Source organism: Hyaena hyaena, unplaced genomic scaffold (assembly GCF_003009895.1).
Source record: "Hyaena hyaena isolate Hyena2069 unplaced genomic scaffold, ASM300989v1 scaffold_44, whole genome shotgun sequence".
Classification (NCBI taxonomy): Eukaryota; Metazoa; Chordata; class Mammalia; order Carnivora; family Hyaenidae; genus Hyaena; species Hyaena hyaena.
The window spans coordinates 3,506,331-3,531,877 of NW_024080676.1; the positions used below are offsets into that span (position 1 = coordinate 3,506,331).

The following is a 25,547-nucleotide window of genomic DNA, read 5'->3' on the forward strand; positions in this document are numbered from 1 at the left end:
TAGTTAACAATTAGGATGTTTTGGCTTCAAAATATTAAAATCTTGATTCTAACTGAGCCAAAGCATAAGTCTCATGGGAGGATTGCATCAGGGTTTGTTGTTTTACCAGTTCAAAATGCCATCAAAAACTTAAGTTCTCTCCATCTCTGTGTTCTGCCATCATTGGATGCTATCCTATCCGGGCAGGGCAATGTCTGAGGAAGATGAGAATGCTGCCTTTCTTTTCCTGAACTTGCCCCAGCAGCCTTCCTCCACGATCTCATGGGCTATTTTTGGGTACATATCCATTGTTGAACTAGTCACTGGTAAGGGAATGAGATTATGCAAAACAATCAGGCTTGCCTCTCAGCTGGAGGGCTATATCCTTTTCCCATGAGTTATGTGGACCACTTGGGGGAATGGCAAGCATCTGAACAAAATTGAACTTCTTTTGAGAAGGGAGAAGGGGGAGAAGTGCTGTGTATTTCATCTATTGTTCCTGTGTTTGGAAGCAGTAGCTAATGGTTTTGTTAAAACTTTTTCTCCTAAGTTTTGTACTGTTTGGTCTGATGGGTAAAGATTGGTCAAGATACTAGAGGTTGATGAGCAGACTGGAGACCCATACAGTTATAGTTCTTTGGATTAAATCCAAGCTTCTGCTCAAGAGATTAAGAAGGAGCTCCGGTGTCAGCATGCCCTGTCTGCTGCTGATCAAGAGGGAGGCCCAGAGGGGGAGACTCAATGGGCTCCTCTTTCAGCTGTTTTAATCCCATGCCTTGTCTTTAGAGAACTGCAGTCTCTTCTGCAGAGCCCATCTCATTCCACGTGCTTCTTTATTGCTTTATCCTATCCTTCTTCAAAGCCTAAGAAAAAAGTTTAGGGATAGTTTGAGAGAGGAAGAGAGTGAGTTGTTAGAATGGAGGGAATGGGGCAGCATTCCATTTCTTGTTCACTTCTGCTATATGCTCTGTTTAAAATGATCAAAGTAATTTTTGCCTTTTATATCATTTTCTGGAGCCTTTTTATGTCCCATGACAGGTTGAGGCTAAGAACAGAATAGATGGGATTATGTGAATGATGACAGGTTCAAAACTCTACAGCCTCTATGCTATTACCAATTACAACATATAAGTGTGCTAGAAATGCAAGGGGGTGTCAAGCCAGAAGACATCTTGGGGTAGTAGGAGTTTCATGTTTGATGATATGTTCTGAATACTTTTTAACATCTTAAACATTTTGTAGTAGATTTGAGAAATGAGGATGATTCTAACTTTTTTGTTATTTGTTACTTGTACTGTGATAGACCTATATGACCTATTAAACTGCCAATTTGGGATTCTTCTTTCTCTTCATTCCTTATCTGATCACTGACCTAATTCTGTCCATTCTCCTTACCACAGCCACTAATTCAGTCTTGGCTCTCATCACAGGACAAACAAATCCTTTTTTTCTTTTTTTACTTGTTTATTTTTTTCTGTCAATAATGCTATGGCACAAAAGTATTGAAACTGTTGTGTGAAACTATTTGTTGTTACACCAAGAATAGCAAGTCCATTCGCTAAATCTGGTCATGAAAATAAGGTGTTCTGAAGAGCCTAAGGCATACTAAAAATTATTTTAACACAAAGTAATAGAAATCTTCAAGTTATGTTTGAATATTAAAATGACAAATATCTTACATTTTCAATGTCTGATCATCTCTCCAGTCATACATGGTTTCTTAAGGAAGAGAGAGAAAATTCTGCCTAGGTATCAGTCACATGATTTACCTGAGAAATGGTTTCCTGTGTTTCAACTCTGCTATCACCTCATGACTGTGAATCAGTTTTTATTTTCCTCATACTTATGATGCTCCATTAATTACTGTCTGTCTGTTGCTAGCACCTAAGCAATTTCACTTTTGTACTTAAATGGGTTTGAGATTAAGGAGCAGTGGAGAGAAGACAAATCCTTTTGTTCTTGAATTATTTCCCTATTACTTTGCAAGTGTTTTATGGATAAAGATGAACTTTGATCTGTCTTTGAGGTCTCCAGATAGCTAGCACAAGACCATATAGAAAGTGGAGGAAATTCAATGTTTGTTGACTTATTATTGATATTTTCTTTTCTGTTTTTGGCTTTAGACTCTGGACTGAAGAATTTTTGTTCCAGAAATATACTGATCATCCTTGGCTTCTCCTCTATCATTGCTGTGATTGCTTTGATTGCTGTGGCGTTGACCCAGAACAAACCATTGCCAGAAAATGTTAAGGTAACTCAAATCTTGAGGAGGTCTGGTTGGTTTCTGGCGGGAAGGAGGTTATGGTAAATCAGAGCATTCAGGAAGATTAGAAGTTCTGGCACTTCAGGAGCAAGTCAATATTCATTGGATTAGGTGGGTAAAATGGAAACAATGTTCATTCTGGAGAAGAGAATGCCTTGAGTCAATTAGTGGTAGGAAGATAATTGTGTTTATGCCTGTTCAGCAATAATTATTGTCAATACTTTAAAAGAAACAAATACTTTATTTACTACATCCAGATACGTACTGGTGTTCTGTGATAATATTTTGTGCTAATATTCTGTGGTTTAGTACTATCTCTACTTCTTACTTATTGTTTCACTGTGGGTGTGTCATAACACTGTACTCTTTGTTCTTCTTACTCAATTACTAGTGTCACCAAAATAATAAAATTTATTAGAGATAAAAAAATAAAGCACTTTGAAGGTCAAAGATTGTGGAGATTTGTTCCCCATCTCTGAAATACTAAAGAAAGAAACAAAATCATGCCCATCACCTCCCCTTCCCCTCTCCCTCAACCCCATCGGCCCTCAGTTGGTTCTCAGCACTCAAGAGTCTCTCATGGTTTGCCTCCCTCCCTGATGGGCATGGGGGAGGGCACTTGTTGGGATGAGCACTGGATGTTATATGGAAACTAACTTGACAATAAACAATTTAAGAAAAAAAAAGAAAGAAACAAAATCAGTTTTTAAAATGCAGAGAAAATATATCAAATATAGGAATTTGAAATGAATTCATGGGTGGACAGATTTCTTGGGAAATTTCCACATTTGAAGTGCAAGTTAATATCATTGAAAATAAGAATGAAATTTCGCCATTTGCAACAACATGGATGGAACTAGAGTGTATTATCTAAGTGAAATGAGTCAGTCAAAGAAAGACAAATGTATAATTTCACTAGTGTGTGGAGTTTAAGAAACGAAACGGATGAACACAGGGAAAGGGAAGGAAAAATAAGACAAAAACAGAGAAGGAGGCAAACCATAAGAGACTCTTAATGTTTTTTTTTTTTTTTTTTTTTTTATTTCTAGGAGAGAGAGAGACAGCATGAGCAGGGGAGGGTCAGAGAGAGAGGGAGTCACAGACTGAAACAGGCTCCAGGCTCTGAGCTGGCAGTCAGCACAGAGCCCGACGCGGGGCTCGAACCCACGAACCGCGAGATCATGACCTAAGCGAAAGTCGGACGCTTAACCGACTAAGCCACCCAGGCGCCCCCATAAGAGACTCTTAAACACAGAGAACAAACGGGGTTGCTAGAGGGGAGGTGGGTGGGGGATGGGCTAAATGGGTGATGGGCATTAAGAAGGGCACTTGCTGGGATGAGCACTGGCGTTATATATAAGTGATGAATCAGTGGGTTCTACTCCTGAAACCAGTACTATACTCTATGTTAACTAACTTGAATTTAAATAAATAAATTTTTAAAAATAATTAAGGTCATTAACTCTGCTGTGATTTATTTCTGCTTCCTTTCAAATTCATCAAAGTAAAATTTCAAAAACATGAATATCTCACAAGTATCTTATAATATGGTCATTATTATTTAATCTGTCAATTAATAAGCATATGGTAAATGTAAATTTATGTTGTGAATACACCTTTTTAAACTTTCATTGAAATTAAATAAATATACAAGTAAATAAAGCTAAAAGGGCCCAGAATAATCAGTATGCTAATGTTGTATGTATTGGCGTATATGTGCATGTAGGAGATGACATGTCCAGAAGTTAACTTGACCAAGGAGATTCATGAGCAAAAGTATATTTTCTTGTATTTCAAGTTACTGAACTGTGAGACTGGAAAGATGGATGCATATGCCAGGCTTCTAAAACCTTTGCCACCCACCCAAATCAGTTGCCGTGTAGCAGAGGCCTGGATGTTACATTGGCATTCCTTTGCGACACCAACTCAACTCAGTGGAGCTGTGCACAGCAGCCCCTTTGTCAGCACAGAAGGCTGATATTATCTCATTGTCAATGGTCTCTTGCCTTTTAATGTTGAGTGATGTCGGCTGTCTTGGCAAAACTTCACTCACAGTTGAAGTCTCGTGACATCTTGGTTCTGCTATTTGTTTACCAGCTCCAAAAGTACATGCCTTCTTGATTTGACCTTTTTACTTTGTTCATTATTGCATCATTGGAGAGGGGAACTGCCTAGGAGGCAAAATCCATGACAGACCTGAGCTCTGTGTTCCCAAAGAATACTTCTTCAATTGCAGTGGTCACTATTGACTCTCTTGTGATTCTGTGTTGTGTTGGACCCACAAAATGGAACAAGGTCTTTAAATAAGAGGTATGAGAGTATTTGAAGAGTAGACACTGGCATATGAAATGAATCTTTATAGCAGTATCACTGTTTTATTTAACACAAAAATCAATTTATATATGCAGATTAGCCATTTATTAAGATCATACATTAATTTTAATAAGATTGCTGGCATATATTGAAGGCAAAAGTATTTCAGGAACTTGTCTTTGGTGATGGCTTTAAGCTCTGTATGCTGCCCAATTTGATAGTCATTAGACATATGCAGCTATTTCAACTTAAGTTAATTAAAATAAAATAAAATATTTTGTCCTTTAATTGTTCCAGCCACATTACAAGTATTCAACAGCCGAATGTGGCTGGTGGCTACTAAATTGGACAGTGCAGACATAGAACATTTCCATTGCTGCAGAAAGTTTAATAGATGTTGCTGCTTTGAAACATACTCTTTGACAGTATCTCTTAAATCATTCAAAACTAAGTTTAGTGAATAAGGTGTATGATGAAATAGTATAAAATCTAAAATAAGGAGCAATAAATGAGACTCTTTTCTTAGGTGGTTTACAAACTAATACCAGGATCATCTCAAGTATCATGAGCTACTTAAGTGCTTTGAGTAGTTTGTTGGAATAAATTTATTTCCTTTCAAAAATGATGATTTAAAGGATAGCACTTACTTTGATATTTGTACCTGATATATTTGTTTGAAAAACATATAACATCAAACTTTTGGGGAAGATGGAGTTGGAGGACCCTAAGCTCATCTCGTCCCATGGAACAAGATAACACCTACATCAGTGTAAGTAACCCAGAAAGTGATCTGAAGACTGTCAAAACAGACTCTCCACAGTTAAATGTAAAGAAGGAGCCACATCGCAGAGGTAGGAAGGGCAGAGATGTGTTTTGAAGCTAAATGGACCTGTGGAACTGTCTGTGGGAGGGAAGAACAATATAGGCATGGAAAGAGGAGAGGACAAGACTCCACCCATCCAAAGTGGTGCAAAAAGCCTAGCAGTGTGTAAGCAACCCTGATGGCCCAGCACCACTCCAAACTGACTCCTGTCACAGGGAGAGGAGAAGATAATCACACACACCAGTCTGATTACAGCCCTAGCAGTGGGCTGGGGCAGATATCTGGTCTGACTGCAGGCCCCATTAACCAATGAAAGTCTCTCAGAACACAACACAAGAAAAATGCCCTGCAGTTTGGTGCTACTGCATCTCTGGCAAACTCCTGGTCTGACTCAATTCAAGCCAAAGGTGGCCCCAGACTGGTCCACTAACAACACAGGGACCAAATCCTGCCCACAATAGGCAAAGAGAGCCATCGCAGACATTTGGACTGAAGATAAAAGTGTATCAGCCACAACAGTAGGGCATACACATCACACATAGGAGATACCCCTAAACTGCCAGGTTCTGGTGACCAGGGAACACTGCACAGCAGGTCACTACAGGACCTCTTCTTCATAAAGCCATTACTTTCAAGTACAGGGGATGTAGCTGTCTTTCTTAACAGACAGAAGAAAAAGATGCAGAGAATTCAACAAAATGAGAAGAGGAATATGTTCCAAATAAAAGAACAGTACACAATCACAGCAAGAGATAACAAAGACAGATAAGTAATATGCCTGACAGAGAATTTAAATTAATGGTCATAAAGATAATCACTGGACTTAAGAAAAGAGTGACACCCTTAACAAAGTCACTGGACTTAAGAAAAGAGTGACACCCTTAACAAAGAAATAGAAAACAAAAAAAGAACCATTCAGAGATGAAATACTCAAAATAAAAAATACACTAGATGGAATAAATAGTAGACTAGAGGAAGCAGAAGAATGGATCAGTGACCTGGAGGGCAGAGTAATGGGAAGCTATCAAGCTGAATGGAAGAAAAAAATATAAACAGACTCAGGGAACTCAGCAACACCATCAAGCATAAAAACATTTGCATTTTAGGGCTCCTAGAATGAGAAGACAGAGAAAGGGGATGGGACAGAAAAATTATTTGAAGAAATAGCTGAAAATTTCCTAAATCTGGGGAAGGAAACAGAAATCCAGATCCAGGAGGATCTCTTTGAGTGCAAAGGAAAGACGACAGGCAGGAGTAAGAAAAGTAGGAAGCATGAACCCATGAACTGCGAGATCATGATCTTAGCCAAAGTCAGACACTCAGTCAACTTAGCTACCCAGGTGCCCACAGAATACACATGCTTTTCAAGTGCACACAGAACATTCTCAAGAATAGATCACATATTAGGCTACAAAACAAGTCTCAACAAATTAGAAAATATTGAAGTCTTACCATGGATCTTTTCTGACTACAACATTGTGAAACTAGAAATCAACCACAAGCAAAAATCTGGAAAGAGCACAAATATATGAAGAATATGCTACTAAACAATGATTGGATCAACCAAGAAATCAAAGAGGAAATAAACACATGGAATGCAAATGAAAACATAACTGTTCAAAATTTTTGGGATGCAGCAAAGCTGTTCTAAGAGGGAAGTTCATAGCAATGCAGGCCTAACTCAAAAATCAAGAAAAGTCTTAAACAACCTAATATTACTCCTAAAGTAGCTAGAAGAATAACAAACAAAACATCAAACCAGTAGAAGGAAGGAAATATTAAAGATTAGAGCAGAAATACACACAGTGTAAAGTAAAAAAGACAATAGAACAGACCAATGAAACCAGAGCTGGTTCTTGGAAAAGATCAACCAATTTGATAAACCTTTAGCCAGGCTCATCAGAGAGAGAGAGAGAGTTGACTCAAAGAAACAAAATCAGAAATGAAAGAGGAGCAATACCAATACTACAGAAATGTAAATGATTATAAAAGAATATTGTGAAAAATTATATGCCAAAAAAATGGGCAACTTAGAAGAAATGGACAAATTCCTAGTGACATAGCCTCCCAAATTTGAATCATGAAGAAATAGAAAATTTGAGTAGACCTATTACCAACAATGAAACTGAATCAGAAATAAAAACTCCCAACAAACAAAAATCCATGACCAGACGGCTTCATAGGTGAATTCTATGAAACATCTATGTATGTATGTGTGCGTGTATGTATTTTAAAGATTTTATTAAATAATCTCTACACCCAATGTGGGGATCAAATTTACAATCCTGAAATCAAGAGTCACTTGCTCTACCAACTGAGCCAGCCAGGTGCCCCTCTACCAAACATTTAAAGAGCTAATACCTATTTCTTTCTCAAACTATTCCAAAAAACAGAAGAGGAAGGAAAGCTTCCAAATTCATTCTATGACACCAGAATTACCCTGATACCAAAACCAGATAAAGACACTACAAAAAAAGACAAGTACAGGCTACTATCTCTAATGAACATAGATGCTAAAATCCTCAACAAAATACTAGCAAACCAAATCCAATGATACATTAAGTCATTAATCACAATCAAGTAGGATTTATTCCTGGGCTGCAAAGTGGTTCAATATTCACAAATAAATCAACATGATATACCACATCTGCAAGAGAGAGGATAAAAATCATATTATCATCTCAATAGATGCAGAAAAAGAATGCAACATCGTACAATATCCATTCATGACAAAAACTCTCAACAAATGTATGTTTAGAGGGAACATACCTCTAAACAGCATATAAATATAAAGACTGCATATAAAAAACCCATAGCTGGGGTGCCTGGCTGGCTCAGGTAGTAGAACGTGTGACCCTTGATCTTGGGGTTGTTGAGTTCAAGCCCCATGTTGAGTGTAGAGATTACTTAAAAATAATATCTTAAAAAAAAACCCACAGTTAACAGCTCAAAAGTGAAAAGCTTTTCCCTTAAGTTCAGGAATAAGACAAGGATAGCCACTCGCCATTTTATTCAACATGGCATTAGAAGTCCCAGCCACAGCAATCAGACAAGAAAAAGAAATAAATGGTATCCGAACTGGTAAGGAAGAAAGAAAACTTTCTTTGTTTGCAGATGGCATGATACTATATATAGAAAACCCTAAAGACTCCACCAAAAAACTACTGGAACTGATAAATGAATTCAGTAAGGTCACAGGATACAAAATCAATATACAAAAATCCACTGCATATCTATACACTAATAAAAAGTAACAGAAAGAGAATGTAAGAAAATAATCCTTTTACAATTGCACCAAAAAGAATAAAATGCCTAGGAATAAGCTTAAACAAGGAAGTGAAACACTTGTACTCTGAGAACTATGAAACACTGATGAAGTAAATTGAAGATGACACAAACAAATGAAAGATCCATGCTCATGGATTGAGAGAACCAATATTGTTGAAATGTCCATCCTACTCAAAGCAATCCACAGATTTAATGCAATCCTATCAAAATACTAAAAGTATTTTCACAGAAATAGAACAAACAATCCAAAAATGTGTATGGAGCCACAAAGACCCTGAATAGCCAAAGCAATCTTGAAAAAGAAGAATAAAGCCAGAGGTATCACAATTCCAGGTTTTGAGATATACTACAAAGCTGTACTCATCAAAACAGTATGGTACTGTCACAAAAATAGACACATAGATCAATAGAACAGAATCAAGAGCCCAGAAACAAACCCATAATTATATGGTAAATTAATCTTTGACAAAGGTGGCAAAAATGTGCAATGGGAAAAAGTTTCTTCAACAAATGGTGTTGAGAATACTGGAGAGATACATGCAAAAGAATGAAACTGGACTTCTTTCTTACACCATACAAAAAATAAACTCAAAATTGATTAAGGACCTAAAAGTGAGGCATGAAACCATAAAAGTACTAGAAGAGAACGTAGTAATTTCTTTGACATTAGCAGTAGCATAATTTTTCTAAATATGTCTTCTGAAGCAAGGGAAACAAAAGCAAAAACAATCTGTTGGGATTAGCTGAGTTAGGGGCACCTGGGAAGCTCAGTTGTTTAAACATTTAACTCCTGATCTTAGCTCAGGTCTTGATCTCAGAGTTGTGAGTTCAGGTCCCCACTTGGGTGAGCACAAGCCCTGCTGCTCTCTCTCTCTTCTCTCTCTCTGCCCTTCACTCATTTGTGCTCTCTCTCTCTCTCTCTCTCAGAAAAAGAAAATCGTATGAAGAGAAAAATAAGATAAAAACAGAGAAGGAAGCAAACCATAAGATACTCTTCTTAAATACAGAGAACAAACTGAGGGTTGCTGGAGGGGTGTTAGGTGGGGGTGTGGGCTAAACGGGTGATGGGCATTAAGGGCATTAAGGGGATGGGCATAATGGGTGATACTCACTTATCAGAGTATCTAGCACATCAGAAACCGTCAGTGGAGACCAGCTGTCCATACTGCTTTGAGGAAGATGAGTTATCTAGGGAAGGCCCTTTGCTGCTAAACTGTTAAGGTCACTGAGCTAGTGCTCCCAGGATTTCTAGCTGCTGGTAAAGGGTAGTGGCCTGTCCCCCATACATCTGCTTTTTCACAAGGAATTACAGTGCTGTTTTTAGTTAAGCATTTGTGATTGTATCTTTTTATGGAGAATTTGGAGGGACTTGCTCCAATTTTCAATCTCAAATACTCCCAGAAAACATCTGTATTATTTGTTTTCCACTGGATTTTAATGTTGTCTTGTTTAAAAAACAATACCTGGTGATGCATGGTGGTGATGTTTGCATAAAAGTGTTCATGCCACTGAACGGTACACTTAAAATGGTAAATTTATGTGTGGTGTATTTTACCACATTAACAAAGAAACAGCAATAAAACTGTGGTTTGTATTGAAAGTCTAGTAATTCCAATTAAAGAAAAAAGAAAGGCAGAAAATGGTCTCCAATTGTTTACAGGTCCTGCTGACATTGCTGTAGCTAATGGAGACCTGATTTGTTTATAGAGTACTAGAGTCAAATTCAAGAGGATTACTTTTTTTATTCAAAAGGACTCACTGAGACAGAGTGATGAGGTTGCTAAAAGTACAGTTAAAGCTACACAGATTTTAAGAAAGATTCTAAAGAAACAATATGTTTGAAATGACCAAGAGAAGTTAACTATCATACAGTTGCCCATGTTACCTGGATTACGTGTTTTTTTTTGTTTTTTTTTGTTTTTGTTTGTTTTGGCATGGTGGTAGTGGTGGTGGTGGAACTCAACCCCAGTGGCACTACTTTATTTTTTTTCCCTTAAATAGTTTATTGTCAAGTTGGATTCCAGATAACACCCAGTGCTCATCCCAACAAGCATCCTCTTCCATGCCCATCACCCCCCTTCCCCTCTCCCCCACCCCATCAGCTCTCAGTTTGTTCTCAGCATTCAAGAGTCTCTCATGGTTTGCCTCCCTCCCTCTCCCCAACTATTTTTCCCCTTCTTCTCCTCCGTGGTCCTCCTTTAACTTCCTCCTAATCTACCTATATGTGCTAACATATGGTATCTGTCCTTCTATGCCTGACTTATTTTGGTCAGCATAACACCCTCTAGTTCCATCCATGTTGCTACAAATGGCCAGATTTCATTCTTTCTCATTGCCATGTAGTATTCCATTGTATAGATAAACCACATCTTCTTGATCCATTCGTCCATTGATGGACACTTAGGCTCTTTCCATGTTTTGGCTATTGTTGAGAGTGCTGCTATGAACATTGGGGTACAGGTGCCCCTAGGCATCAGCACTCCTGTATCCCTTAGGTAAATTCCTAGCAGGGACTACTTTATATTAGATTGTGAATATTAACTTCTTTTGAGACTGGAAGGAGTTCAGGAGCCATATAACTCTAACCCCTCTCATTCAACAGTTGTCTGTTGAATTCCTTATTTGTGCCTAACCTGTGGTAGTGTATACTGTGGCAGATGCTGCATATACCATGGTAAGCAAGATAGACGTGCCTGAACAATGTACCTTACATCTTTATGGGGAAGACAAACATTAATCAAATAGCCACACAAACATGCAGTTATACATCATGGTAAGTGCTGTCTTTAGAGCAAAAGTACAGGTACTCCGAGCCATGGATTAGGAGGGTAGAGTCAAATCTGAGAAGGTCAGAGAAGTCTGGGATCTCAGGTGAAGGGCATTCTGGGAAAAGGCTGTGGAACAGAAGCTACCTGGCCTCCAGGGAACTGAGGGCAGGTCAGTGCGATGGCAGGTGCTTCTGAATGAGAAGACTGAGGTTGAACATCCCATTTCTGCAGAACAGGAAAACAAGTAGATCATCTGATGCTCCAGTTTTCTGTTTATTTCCACACCTAGGGACATTTACTCAGACTCCTGGACCTGTGAAATTTGTGCAGGTAGAATTACTTCCATCTTAAGGAGAGTTTTGGCCCACATCCACGTGACCTCCAGTCTCTGTGGGCTCAGGGTCTGTTGCCACCTGCATCTCCAGGTCTTCACCAAAGGCCCTACATTGGCCTCTCCATGAACCAAGCAAGGTCATTTTTACTGTTCCTTTTTTTTCTTAGAACACTGCCTTCTATTCACTCAACATAGCTTAAGCAGATTGGTTATGATTTTAAAACCATGTGTATGATTAAAAACTAGCTTAAGATAAAATTGTATGCAACAGTAAGATTTCAGCTATCTAAAAATTTATGCATTTAGGAAAGACCAAAAGGAGATAAATAAAAATGATGGTGATGTCTAGTGGGTAGGATCTTAAGTATCTTTTTACTCCTTTCCCCTTCATTTCCTAGATGCTATTTAATAAATATTTAGTACTTTTAAAATAGAAAGTAATATTGAGAGCACCCCAATGAACAGTGGGGTACAGGTGCCCCTATGCATCAGCACTCCTGTATCTCTTGGGTAAATTCCTAGCGGTGCTATTGCTGGGTCTTAGGGGAGTTCTATTGTTAATTTTTTGAGGAACCTCCACACTGTTTTCCAAAGGGGCTGCAACAGTTTACATTCCCACCAACAGTGTAGGAGGGTGCCCATTTCTCCATGTCCTCACCAGCATCTAGAGTCTCCTGATTTGTTTGTTTTAGCCACTCTGACTGGCGTGAGGTGGTATCTCAGTGTGGTTTTGATCTGCATTTCCCTGATGATGAGGGACCCTGAGCATTGTTTCATGTGTCTGTTGCCCATCTGGATGTCCTCTTTGGAGAAGTGTCTGTTCATGTCTTCTGTCCATTTCTTCACTGGATTATTTGTTTTTCAGGTGTGGAGTTTGGTGAGTTACTTATAGATTTTGGATATTAGCCCTTTATCTGGTATGTCATTTGTAACTATCTTTTCCCATTCCGTTGGTTGCCTATTAGTTTTATGGATTGTTTCCTTTGCCATGCAGAAGCTTTTTATCTTGATGAGGTCCCAATAGTTCATTTTTGCTCTTGAATCCCTTGCCTTTGGGGATGTGTTAAGTAAGAAATTGTTGCGGTAGAGGTCAAGGAGGTTGTTTCCTGCTTTCTCCTCTAGGGTTTTGATGGTTTCCTGTCTCACATTCAGGTCCTTTATCCATTTTGAGTTTATTTTTGTGCATGGTGTGAGAAAATGATCTAGTTTCATTCTTCTGCATGTTGCTGTCCAGTTCTCCCAGCACCATCTGTTAAAGAGGCTGTCTTTTTTCCATTGGATACTCTTTTCTGCTTTGTCAAAGATTAGTTGGCCATACATTTGTGGGTCCAATTCTGAGTTCTCTATTCTATTCCATTGGTCTGTGTGTCTGTTTTTGTGCCAGAGAGTTTTATTTTTTTAATTAATTAATTAATTAATTTTTTAATGTTTTATTTATTTCTGAGAGAGAGAGCATGAGAAGGGGAGGGTCAGAGAGAGAGGGAGACACAGAATCTGAAACAGGATCTGAGCTAGCTGTCAGCACAGAGCCTGACGTGGGGCTTAAACCCACAAACCATGAGATCATGACCTGTGCTTAAGTCGGATGCTTAACTGACTGAGCCACTCAGGCGCCCCCAGAGAGTTTTATTTTAAACAGAATTCTGTTGTCATGGAGTCTAGGGAATGCTGGCTCAAACAAAGTTAGGCGAGTTTCTCCAACACCAGTCTTCTCTGAAGCCTTCACTACTTAGTGGGTTTGTGAGCCGAGGAGAAGGGGGGGTGGGACGGAGGGAGGGACAGAAGGAACGCATTCAGCTTTCCCTAAATTCATGGGAAGTTTTATTTGCCTGGATCCTTGTAGGATTTATGCTCCCTGGCATATGCACTGTAAATGCTGCTGTGAAAAAGAAGCAAAAGGTAGCCACTTGGGCCCTGCATGGGTCTCCTAAGGCCTTCACTGTCTGTACTTGGTAGGCGAATCGTCAACCTGTACCAGACATAGTTTCTCATCTATCAAATAGAAAGATTAGATGGAATACACTTCTAGCTCTAAGATGGGCCAGCTATGAAAATGAGTAAAAATGCTGACAGTTTTGTAACAATGCATGGCAAATTTCCAAAATGCTCCAATAAAATGTTCATACTATCAAGCTTTATCTGTCCCTCAAGCAGCAAGTGATGCCAATTCTTTACTCTGCAAACCACTTCTGAAGACAAAAAATTTTTGGCACAATTCAACAGACTGGCATTCCAGTCTGCTGTATTCACAAGGTGAAATGTCCTCAATGCCTGCGTTACAGTATACACTGCCATCTTCTCAAACATTTGACAAGTGAAATGTAGTGAAAAGTATAGTTTCTCAGCCACCTCTCGGTGTAAGCCCTTCGAGAAGCAGGCTGATAAAAGTAAGACTGACTCTTTTGCTTTACTGGAAGAGTGACTCTCGTATCAACAAAGACAGAATAGATCATCCTGATTCCAGGGAGAGACTGCTTGCTGCTGCTGCCTCAATAGATTTTATCATCTGCCGTTGTGGTCGAAACATTTCTGGCAGGAAGAATTCACGGGCCCTGCCAGAGAACAACAGAATTTTCTGCTGTGCAACCCCTGAGCCTCTTTCTCCACTCCGGGAGGCTTTCCACGGTTCCAGAGGCCCCAGACACCAGGTGTTCCTCTATCTGCCTGCAGCAGTCACTACCTAAGTCGATTTTTGGTCTCCTTTCCCTGCAAGCCTGCTTGCGGAAGAGCCTGTCCAGCTTGCCTTCTGGCCAAGTATCCAGGCCTTCTTTTCAAGGGCACAGTGCTCAGTGCCACAGGGAGTCCTTCTGTGTGTAACTAAGCTGAGAACACTGTGCACATTATGGAGGGTCAAGGATCCTCCCACTGCTGCACACCGATACTCCCTGATCTGGAAAAAAGGAATAAAGCTTGCCACCTCAGCAGACTCCACTTGTAGCCCTTCCCAGTGGTCGAGGGAGGTCTCTTGAATCCTCATTCTGGTCTCCTTTTCTCCCTAGAAGGGTTTTAGGTTCTTACCAAGTAATAAGACAGCGTGGGAGGATATATATAAAACAACTGCTGAGTTGAGCATTATCAAGAGGCAGACCACACTTTGAGGGCCACAGTAGGAAAGTGTGATGAGAGTGACTGGCTCACACTGTACAAGTGCTTCCTCTTTTTCTCTTCCTTCTGCTTCCCCGTTTGCTCTCCTTCATGTTTCTCTCTAGAATAGGGCTGATAAATAAAAGTACATGTACCATCATGCTGTCCTCACAAATCAGGGCAGATGTTGATATTCAATCATGGCATTTTTCCTGACTGAACTTAGGGATGTAACTAAAGATGAAGATGAAATGATCAAAAAGGGCATTCGGCAGTCTACTCCTAGGTAGATATCCACAAGAAATGAGAGCTTATATCCACAAAATGACATGTGCAAGAATGTTCCTGGCAGTTATATGCCCAATAGTCCCAAACTGGAAACAACTCAAATGTCCATCAACAACAGAATGGATAAAAATATAGTGCATGCAATAAAAAATGAAATATTCTACAGCAACAAAAAAGGATGAGCTATTGCTGCACACAGTATGGGAGCATCTAGGAGACAGTATAGCACAAAAGAAGCTACACATAAAGGAGGCACACAGCGTGAGTCCCTTTATTGCAGCTCAAAAATAAGTAAAACTCATGTGTGGTGACAGAAATCAAGACAATGGTTCCCATGAGAAGGAAGCCTTCTCGGGAGTAGAAAATGTTCTTAATCTCAGTATTGGTGGTGTTGTATATGGATGTGCACATATGCAAAATTTCATTGGGATTCACACCTAAAATCTGTGCACTTGGCTATAATCATCCCTCACTAAAAGTCTTATTTAAAGGGGTATCAGTTTGAGAATGGTTGTTCTGCCTTTTTTCTTATGTTTCTCTGTATACAGAGCATGAGGTCTTGGGTGTGACTCTGATCCAAATCCAGGCTCTGTCACCTATTAGCTCTGTATCTTGAGTCAATTACTTAACTTCTTTGTACTTTAGTTTCTTACCGATATAGCATGGATAAAAAGAGTACCTACACTACAGCACTGTTTTGAGAGGCAAGTGAGAAAACTTATGAAAAGCTTCATACAACATTTCCCTGGTACATTTAATGTACTCATGAAATGTAATGTGAGGACTTTGTTCTTTCCCCCTTTCTCCTCTGACCATTTAGTTCCTTCTCATACTGACTTCTTCCCTCTGTCTTCCCACTGTTTGTCTTCCTTTATTCTTCCTTTCATACCCCCTTAGTCGCAAAAGCCCAAAACATGAAAATACATATTTTAAAAAATTTGTTGAATACAATGTATAGTTATATTCATAATTAAAAAAGCAAGCACACTTAGTACTTTCCATGTGTCTCTTCCAAAGCCCAGGCCACATACCAGACCAATTAAATCATACAACTGGGGTTTGAACACAGGCATCAGTAGCCTCTGAGGCTCTCTAGATGATTCTGACATGACCCCAGTGTACACATAAGTTTGGGCACTGCCAGATTCGTGGCTTTCCATTCCATCCACATTGTCTCAGCTGCTTCAGCATACGGGTTCTGATTCCTGGCTGGCCATTAGAATCACTTGAGAAGATTCTAATTCATATTGAGTCTCAGGCCCCATCCTGGGTAAGGCGTTTTTAATTTTTAATGTGCAACCAACATTAAGAGCCACTATTCTATACGGATTGGTGTCCTGGTAGGTCTTGTGATCAGGGTGACACCAGGCATACCCTCTCCACCCCCATGTCCATCTTGAATTAAAATACTTCTCCTTGGAGGACACTTGTTGGGATGAGCACTGGATGTTATATGGAAACCAACTTGACAATAAACTATAAATAAACTATAAATAAAATAAAATAAAATAAAATACTTCTCTTCATGCTTTTGAAATCTCCTGTCTTTGTCTCCTTTCTGTTGCAAGCCAAGTATGGAGAAGAATAATGTAATGCTGATAAATTCTTGATTTGTTTTACCCTCAGTATGGGATTGTGCTGGATGCAGGCTCTTCTCACACAAGTTTGTACATCTATAAGTGGCCAGCGGAAAAGGAGAATGACACAGGGGTGGTACACCAGATAGAAGAATGCAAGCTGAAAGGTAAGATGAAGGAAAAGGGGAAGGGGAGACAGTGGGGCAGGAGAACATGAAAAGAAACATACATGAGAACATGTGTGGCATGTGGAACACATGAGAAAAAGGAAGTTGGGTAAAAGAATATAGTGGAGGTGCTGTTGTTGCTATTTTATTGTCATTATAAAAATAATATTGAAATCAGTCCTTAATGATGGAGCCCTTGAGGAAGAAACAAACTTAAAAACCCTTGAGTAATATGGTAGCTCCCATCAACCAGACACTTCTATGTGCCATGCACCAAGTGCTGTAGATGCATTATTTCATTTTCACAGTCTCCCTCTGATATATGGAATATTGGTCCCATGGTTTAAAAATGAGGATTGGGTGCCTGGGTGGCTCAATCAGTTAAGTGCCCAACTCTCCATTTCGGCTAAGGTCATGATCTCACAGTTCATGAGTTCAAGCCTTGCAAGAGAATCTGCTTGGGATTCTCTGTCTCCCTCTCTGCCCCTCCCTCACTCATGCTCTCTCTTTCTCAAAATAAATAAAAAAATATAATAACATAAAAATGAGGGAATTGAGCTTGAGAGAGTTTATGCCACTTATTAAGTTTGCTTTGAGCTAGTAATTAATGGAATTGAGGTTCAAATGGAGAGCTGCTCAACTTTGAACCCACGACTTCTCCAGTGGTTCTCAAATTTGAATCTGCAGCAGTGCCACCTGGAGGGTTTGTTAAAACACTGTTGCTGGGCTCCACCCCCAGAGTTTTGGATGCAGTAGGTCTGGGACAGGCCCCACAATTTGCGTTGCTAACAGGTTCCCAGGTGAATTGATGCTGTTGGTCCAAAGAATTGTTGCTCTTAATCTTTGTCCCCTAAGCTACAGCTTGGAAGAAATTTTCAAAAGCCTTTTGGCCTTTCACTGAAGGCCAAAATCATAGACTCCTAGGCCTAGGAAAAGGACCTTGTGGATCATTTAAATCTTGTTCCCAAAGAAGGAACCAAAAACCTGGAAGACTAGTGACTTATGGGTAGCAACAGAACCAGTACAAGAATCTAGGTTTCTTTCTTTCTTTCTTTTAAAAATATTTTATTTATTTCTGAGAGAGAGAGTAAGAGAGAGTAAGCAGGGGAGGGTTAGAGAGAGAGGGAGATACAGAATCTGAAGTAGGCTCCAGGCTCTGAGCTGGCACTCAGCACAGATCCTGATCCAGGGCTCAAACCCACAAACCATGAGATCATGGCCTGAGCCAAAGTCGGACACTTAACCAACTGAGCCACCCAGGCATCCCAAGAATCTAGGTTTCTTAACTGCACTCCAGGCTCGCTGTTACTCTGAATCACTGCATTATATACTGACTTTTGTTCCTAGTTAGTTTTCTTCTAAGGTCACAGAACAGGTTAGAGTTGTCCATGCCATTCCTTACACTTCATCCACGCAATACCCCAGCATGCACTGAATGTTATCACACTGCACCATCCTCTCTCTGACCTTTATCTCTCTTGGCCTTTTGATCAGGGACCCACTGTATATTTTTAGTCAGACAGGTAATCTAGCTCCCAGAGGACTGACTTTTACTTCGATGGCCTGTTGAGGTCCCCCAATTTTCAAAGTTTTCCAAGAAAGCAGTAGAGAGGAGATGTTTCCAAGAGAGCAAGTCATTTTACCCAGTAGCCTGATGTCCTCTGATGTTAGCCTCGTCCATTTTGAGACAAAACTTTAAGCATTTCTTAAAGCTCAAATCCCTCATTTTACTGGCTTCTAGTTAATTCACTGCCTTCTGTTTTTTTAAAGTGTTGTTAGTTTTTTTTTTTTTTTAATTTAGTAGCTATCTTTCTTCTGAGACTCATCCCATGAATGTCTGTCTTAACAAGTGCAGGGCTTTTCCTTTCTCAAAAGGGAAAATTCTCTAATCAAATATTTAGATTAAAGGTGAGTGGAAATCCACCAGTTCTTGATGGCTAGAATTTTTGAATCAAAACGGTTAGCTGATAACTTAGAGCTGATCATTTCATTACTGTTAAATAAACAGGCTTTTTAAAAAACCTGTGTAAAGGGGCACCTGGGTGGCTTAGTCGGTTAAGTGCCCGACTTTCGCTTAGGTCATGATCTCGCGGTTCGTGGGTTCGAGCCCCGCGTCGGGCTCTGTGCTGACTGCCAGCTCAGAGCCTGGGGCCTATTTCAGAGTCTGTATCTCCCTCTCTCTCTGACCCTCCCCTGTTCATGCTCTCTCTCTCTCTCTCCTAGAAATAAATAAAAAATATTTTAAAAAATAATAAAAAAATAAAAAACCTGTGTAAGATATGGATAACATATCTGACCATTATCTTTAATTCACATCTTCACTAAAAAGCGCTGACACTGTAGATGTTTATTTTAAAGTGAGCTGAAATTATTAAGCGTAACTTCAAAAAGCTTAAGGAAACTTGACTCTAATCCTCTCCTTAGCAACAGTTAGTTTTGCTCTAAAACTGGAGAAACAGTTTCACTAGAGAGACAGGATTTGAGTGGAAAAAATCTCTGAGGAGACATGAGTTCTAAACCTGTTAATTCTAACAAAGGAAGAAACTCCACTTCAGAAACTTTAGGGGACTGGCCATGACAAATAGCTAGTTAGTAGCAGTTCCTGTCTTTTCAGTAAAAGCGAGTGTAACTAATGCTTATTTTAATTTTTGTTCTACATGTCTTATTTCTCCTTTTAGGTCTTCTAGGAATTAGTGTTGTTAGTTACAACTTTATAGAAGAAACATCAAAAAGCAGCTCTCTAGGGTAGCTAGATCTATGAGAGATCCCCATCAAAATTTGAGAACCTATGAGGAAGGTTATGCAATTGAATGTGAAAATTGCGCCATCCAGCGGCAAAATTATTGAACAGTGGACAGACCCAGCCAGAGGCCTGAAAATAGATCCTATCAAGGCCGTTTCAGAGAGTCGCCCTCTAAGTACACCAACTTAATATATCTTAATATATCACATCACATATAACTTCATATATCACATCAAGAAATTGTCTTCTTTGATTTTCTCAAAAGACACCAGTATTTTGCTCTAATATTGTCAAAGTGTGTCCCATACTTTTAAAAATGATTGTCATCCGCTTCTACATCTTTCCTTAGGTCCCGGAATCTCAAGATATGCTCAAAGAGTAAATGAAATAGATGCTTATCTGACTGAATGCATGGAAAGAGCCAGTCAAGTGATTCCACAGTCCCAGCACCAAGGGACGCCTGTTTACCTGGGAGCTACGGCAGGCATGAGGTTGCTCAGGTATAGCAGCATGTGGAGACAGAAAGTGGCTGGGGGTTAGGCTTGGCATTGTGAAAGCCTCTGAAGTTATGGGATAGTGCCACACTTCCCTAGCACCCCAAATTTAGATATCCTAAATGGCCTCACTTCAGAAAGAAAACCTCAGGAAGTGAGTAAAACTCCCAAATTCCTAGTATGTGTAATGGTGGGAATTTAAAGTAAGATTTAAAAAAAGTCCTCTTCCCTGTCTCCCCACAGAGAATTCAAGGGGGCAGGAGCACACAGAACTTCTGTCCTCTGGAATTTGAGGCTACCACTGTAGCTATCCAATATCTGGGAGGAGGAAGACCTGAGGAGACCACAAAGGTCCCAAGACACAAATAGTCACAACTAGCATGTCTTAATTGGTCACCAGTTAGTACCTGTGTGCATTATTTTTGTTCGTTCATTCATTCATTCATTCATTCACTCATTCAGCATCTATTGACTGCCTACTCTGTCCTGGGACATGAAAGTAGGGGACTCAGCTCTCAAGGAGATCAGTTTTGATACAGTTTTTTTTTTAATTGGAAAAATTACTTTATGAAGCCTTAAGAAGCACTGAGTATAATTAAATATAGTCCAGCATTAGATACAATTTAGTTACAGTCCAATTCCTAATAATAATCCAATTCCAAAACAAAAGTTGTTACAGGTGAGGCCATGAAATTTCCTGACACTTGATTTTAATACGTTGCACTAATTTTCTAAAACAACTCAGAAGAACCAATATTTACAGTAGATGGAGTATTTATGAAAAATCTGGCATCAGGGTATATATATATATATGTGTGTGTGTATTATGTAGAACCCAAAATTTTATGAACTAGGAAACAAATGTAGATCTTAACAGCCATACTGGTATGCAAGGTTTAAGACTGGGATTTATAAATGCTTTTCAAAGCATGGGGTTTGGGGGGGGAAAAGCAGACATCTTGTTTTCAAAAGCTGGTGTTTTTCTCAGGACTGAAGTCAAAATTGTAACTGCCACAGAAAAGGAAAAAAAGGGAAGCTTTTCTTGCTTTAATTGTTCATCTGCATCAGAAAGTCCAGTATCCCTGAGATAGGAACCACTGCAATAAGAAGGGAGTGAATAAATTCTCCCAAAGGAAGATTGTTGCTTAATTATGCCTATTGCCCTGGTCATCAGGTGTAAACATTGCGCTTCCCAAGCTAATGCTTTGCAGCACCAAGTTCTTCAACAGAGGGGTGTTCAGAGCTGCTATGGGAGCACATCTGGCCCTGCCCAGAACGGGAAGACGGAACACAGAAGCTGAATCATGAAGGACAAGTTGGAGGGTGGGGGAAGGGCACATTAAAGGCAGAGAAGACATCATGAATTCTATTACCTATGTTCCTCTGACATCTGTTATGTAGCAGATAATGTTCCAAGTGCTGGGGATATAGCAGTGAAGAGGACACAGTCCCTGCCTTCCTGAAGTTTGTGTTCTAATAGATGTGCAAATGTAGGGATGAGCAAGAAACCAGGGCATGTTCAAAGGACCATAAATAGTTCTGCATTGATAGAACATAGACTACATATAGTAAAATAATAATAATAACAATAATAGTGATGAAGCAACTTGTATTTGTTGAGCCCTTACTATGTTGTTAGCACTGCGCTTTAATTTAATCATCATAACTCTTTGAAGAGGTATTATTGGCTATTATTAGCCAGATAAGGAAGCTGTGGCATACACGTGCAGAGTAACTCACCCAAATTCACACACCTGGTAAGTAAGAGGACCAGGATTCTGAGTGGAATTCTGAAGAGGCAGCTCATGAAGCGCCTTGCAGACCACGCTGGGAGTTTGGTGTTCATCTAGGAGATAATGGGTAGCCGTGACAGGATGGTACACAGATGGTGACATTGGAAGAGAGGTGGATTGGGAGGGAGGATAACTGGGGATGAGGCATCCAGGGGGAGGGTATGAAGCTTCAGATGAGTGAGGAGAGGTTTCAGTGCTGGTTGGAAGACAGCATTCTCTGGCCTAGAGGCTCTCAATGTTGTGTAGCTTAGATCTCAGAAGCAGATGTATCCCATCTTCATTTTGACAACCCTGGAAGATTCCTTCTTTAGGTCTCATTGCCTCAGACAGACCCAAGAACTGAGATACAATGTGAATAAGATTTTTTCCCAGCCTGACCCCAATGGAGGTTTGGTATCTGTTCCAGGACATTTGCCACCTGGTGTCTACTACAGCCCTAATTAAAAACCTCAAGCAGAGCCTGACTCTGGAACTAGCTGGAAGCCACCAGCAATGGCTAATGTAGCATTCATCATCTATAGGTGTGGTGTTTAACCAATATCCAGCCATCACCGCCCCCCCCCCCAAATTAAAATTACTTTGGTAATATCTTGGGGTCAGGGAGCAACAACAAAAATGGTATTTTAGGAAAAGCAGTCCATATAGGGACTGGAAGGATCTGGATTTCGAGAGGGGGGCCAAAAGACTAGTTCTGCCTCATCCACAAGGAGAGCTCCTCAGACAGCTCTGTGTGTGGCTCTCTATCTCTGTTTTTTCCAGTGAGTTATGGTTCACTTCCTAGGAATGTTGCTGGAAGCTCTGACTGAAATGAGTACTTGTATTTGTTCAACAAAACTGATACATTCAGCTCTTCTTTGTGCAGGATGGAAAATGAACAGTTGGCAGACAAGGTCCTGGGTATGGTGACGAAGAGCCTCAGCAACTACCACTTTGACTTCCATGGTGCTAGAATCATCACTGGCCAAGAGGAAGGTGCCTATGGCTGGATTACTATCAACTATCTGCTGGGCAAATTCACTCAGGTGATTATTTCACAGCACCCACAGGAGGTGGCTCCCAGGAGGTCAGTGCCATTGCTATCACAGGCAGGATTTGGATCAGTAGCCAGAATGAATGATGGATGAATGGACAAAGTAATTTATCTCCACAATTTCAAGGGTCACCAACAGTATTCTGATGAATTTTTGCATAAGAACATTTCCTCTTGGAGAATAAGTAAATCATACCTTCACCTTAGGAAGACAGAGAGGAAATAAAAAAGCTATCATTAAAAATAAAAATATCAAATATTTGCCTAGTGTTGTGTGTCTTGTGCTGTGCTAAGCACTTTCCATGTACTGTATGATTTCATCCTCAGAACGATATGAGGAATTCTCTCATTTTAGAGTGTCAAATTAAGGCCTAGAAAAGGTAATTATTCTGCCCCAGGTCACATGGCTAATGAACAATGAGTAGAGACTTGAACTTGAGTCTTTTCAGCTCTCATTCCTTGTTCATAAACACTGGCTATGCCACTTCTATGTTGCTGCAGTCTGAGCTACATCTTAGAAGTCCCTTAACTTGTTTTTTTTATATATATATATTTTTATTTATTTCTAGGAGAGACAGAGACAGCGTGAGCAGGGGAGGGTCAGAGAGAGAGGGAGTCACAGACTCTGAAATAGGCTCCAGGCTCTGAGCTGGCAGTCAGCACAGAGCCCGACGCAGGGCTCGAACCCACGAACCGCGAGATCATGACCTAAGCGAAAGTCGGACTCTTAACCGACTAAGCCACCCAGGAGCCCCGAGAAGTCCCTTAACTTGTTGTTGACCTGATCCAGACTCAGGAATCGTCAGTGACCTTTGTGTCACCTTATGTCCCATTTTCTTTACTTTAGGAAGTCCCTGAGTCTCTGTGTGAAACAGAGGTGTCCAGAGACTGCTACCACTGGTGACTGTATTCTCTTTCAGAAATTGAGTTGGCTCAGCCTGAAGCCAAATGGGGGCAATTCTCAGGAAACCTATGGAGCTTTAGACCTTGGGGGAGCTTCTACACAAATCACTTTTGTGCCGGAAGACAAGGGGATTGAGTCTCCAAGCAACGCTCTGTATTTTCGCCTCTATGGCAAGGACTACAGCGTGTACACGCACAGCTTCTTATGCTATGGGAAGGATCAAGCGCTCAGGCAGAAACTGGCCAAGGACATTCAGGCAAGTATAACTGAATCCAGACCCACCCTCCTCACATCTGGGCCACCAGCCCCCACATCCTGTTGTCTCCTTCTACTTTAGTAATTGGTCTGAACTTGGTTGCTATACTTTCCAAACCTTTTCAAACAGGATATCTAACTACATCTGGTCGACCCCTGTGAATCGTCCCATCCAGACATCACCTCCTGTGTTTGTTTACTACGCTGTCTCCAAGGACACAATTCAAATCCTTTCTTGGCAAATAATTTCTCACCTCTGTGGACTTGACAGTGAAAACTGAATTCTAGAGTATTGTTGGGAGAGTGTGCAATTTATAAGCTCTTTAGCACTTTTTAGTCTCTATTTCCAACAAACTGCAAAAAAGTTAGCAACAGCCTGGAGAGAAGGAGGAAAACACTCAGGGAAAACATAGTTTATCCATCAACACTCTAAGTCTTTTCTCCAGACATTTTTTTGTCTTATAAAGACAAGAAAAGTTAAACATACTCAAAATCATGTGACTACCAGGCACACCCTGACACATACAGCAAGGATGTCACATCCAGCTGTTCCTAGTCTCCACTGAAAGGACAATCAGTTCTCTGCTCTCCTCCAAAGCTCTCACTCTGGTTCCCAAAAGTGACTCCCATTGGAATAGGGGCTCCCAAGTGACTGTCAATAGGGTGACTCCCATTGGAATAGGGACTACTGAGAGATACGTACTGAGCCCAAGACTCCACTAAGCCTTTTTTCATACAACTCCCTTTCTTCTCTTTAACATACTGAGTTGTGGGTTAAAAACCATTTTGATACTCCTGGCTTAAGTGCTCTAGGGCATTTTCAGCTCTTGGAGCTTCTAATTTTTTGCTTGAAAGTGGGGATGGGGTATGGGCAGACTCCTTGAGAGCCTTGAGAGTTTTCTTTGTGAATCTTTCACTTGTATTAAGCACTAGGGGACATTCCAAAATAATGGCATTTCTTCCAACTTGAACTCTATTAGCTTTCTATGAATAGTGAAAGTTCATTTATATCCGATACCACTTCTGGTGCCTATTATACAAATCTGAAAAAGGCATGGCCGGGGCATATTGATGCCAATGCTAAGATCTTATAAAATTCCTACACACTAATGAAGGCAGAGTGATGCTTTTGCATCCAAAGCATTTGCACATGATGTCTTCGTGTGATTTTTCCATTCAGGGTACAAACGGAATCCTCAAGGACCCATGCTTTCACCCTGGATACGAAACAGTAATGAATGTAAGTGAACTTTACAGTAGCCCCTGCACCAAGAGATTTGAGATGACTCTTCCATTCGATCAGTTTCAAATCCAGGGCACTGGAAACTATCAACAATGCCATCGAAGCATCCTTGAACTCTTCAACACCAGTTACTGCCCATACTCCCACTGTTCCTTCAATGGGATTTTCTTGCCACCACTTCATGGGGATTTTGGGGTAAGT

At 40.2% G+C, this 25,547-nt stretch overlaps 1 protein-coding gene across 7 annotated transcripts in view; it reads left to right on the top strand.

The window, feature by feature from the left end:
- The window catches only part of ENTPD1 (ectonucleoside triphosphate diphosphohydrolase 1), a 94,061-nt gene that overhangs the window by 43,802 nt on the left and 24,712 nt on the right, over window positions 1-25,547 (top strand). For 6 of the 7 annotated variants that reach the window (XR_005528084.1, XR_005528083.1, XM_039230210.1 and 3 more), the window contains exons 2-7: window positions 2,103-2,230; window positions 16,767-16,884; window positions 19,977-20,127; window positions 22,777-22,936; window positions 23,865-24,104; window positions 25,284-25,541. Coding sequence is in view for 5 of the 7 variants with exons in the window: in XM_039230210.1 (XP_039086141.1) it covers window positions 2,103-2,230; window positions 16,767-16,884; window positions 19,977-20,127; window positions 22,777-22,936; window positions 23,865-24,104; window positions 25,284-25,541 (1,055 nt within the window). In the remaining 2 variants the exon portion in view is untranslated. Of the gene's footprint in view, window positions 1-2,102; window positions 2,231-4,493; window positions 4,553-16,766; window positions 16,885-19,976; window positions 20,128-22,776; window positions 22,937-23,864; window positions 24,105-25,283; window positions 25,542-25,547 lie in introns of those variants that run through there. The other variant, XM_039230211.1, reaches the window with a different exon arrangement.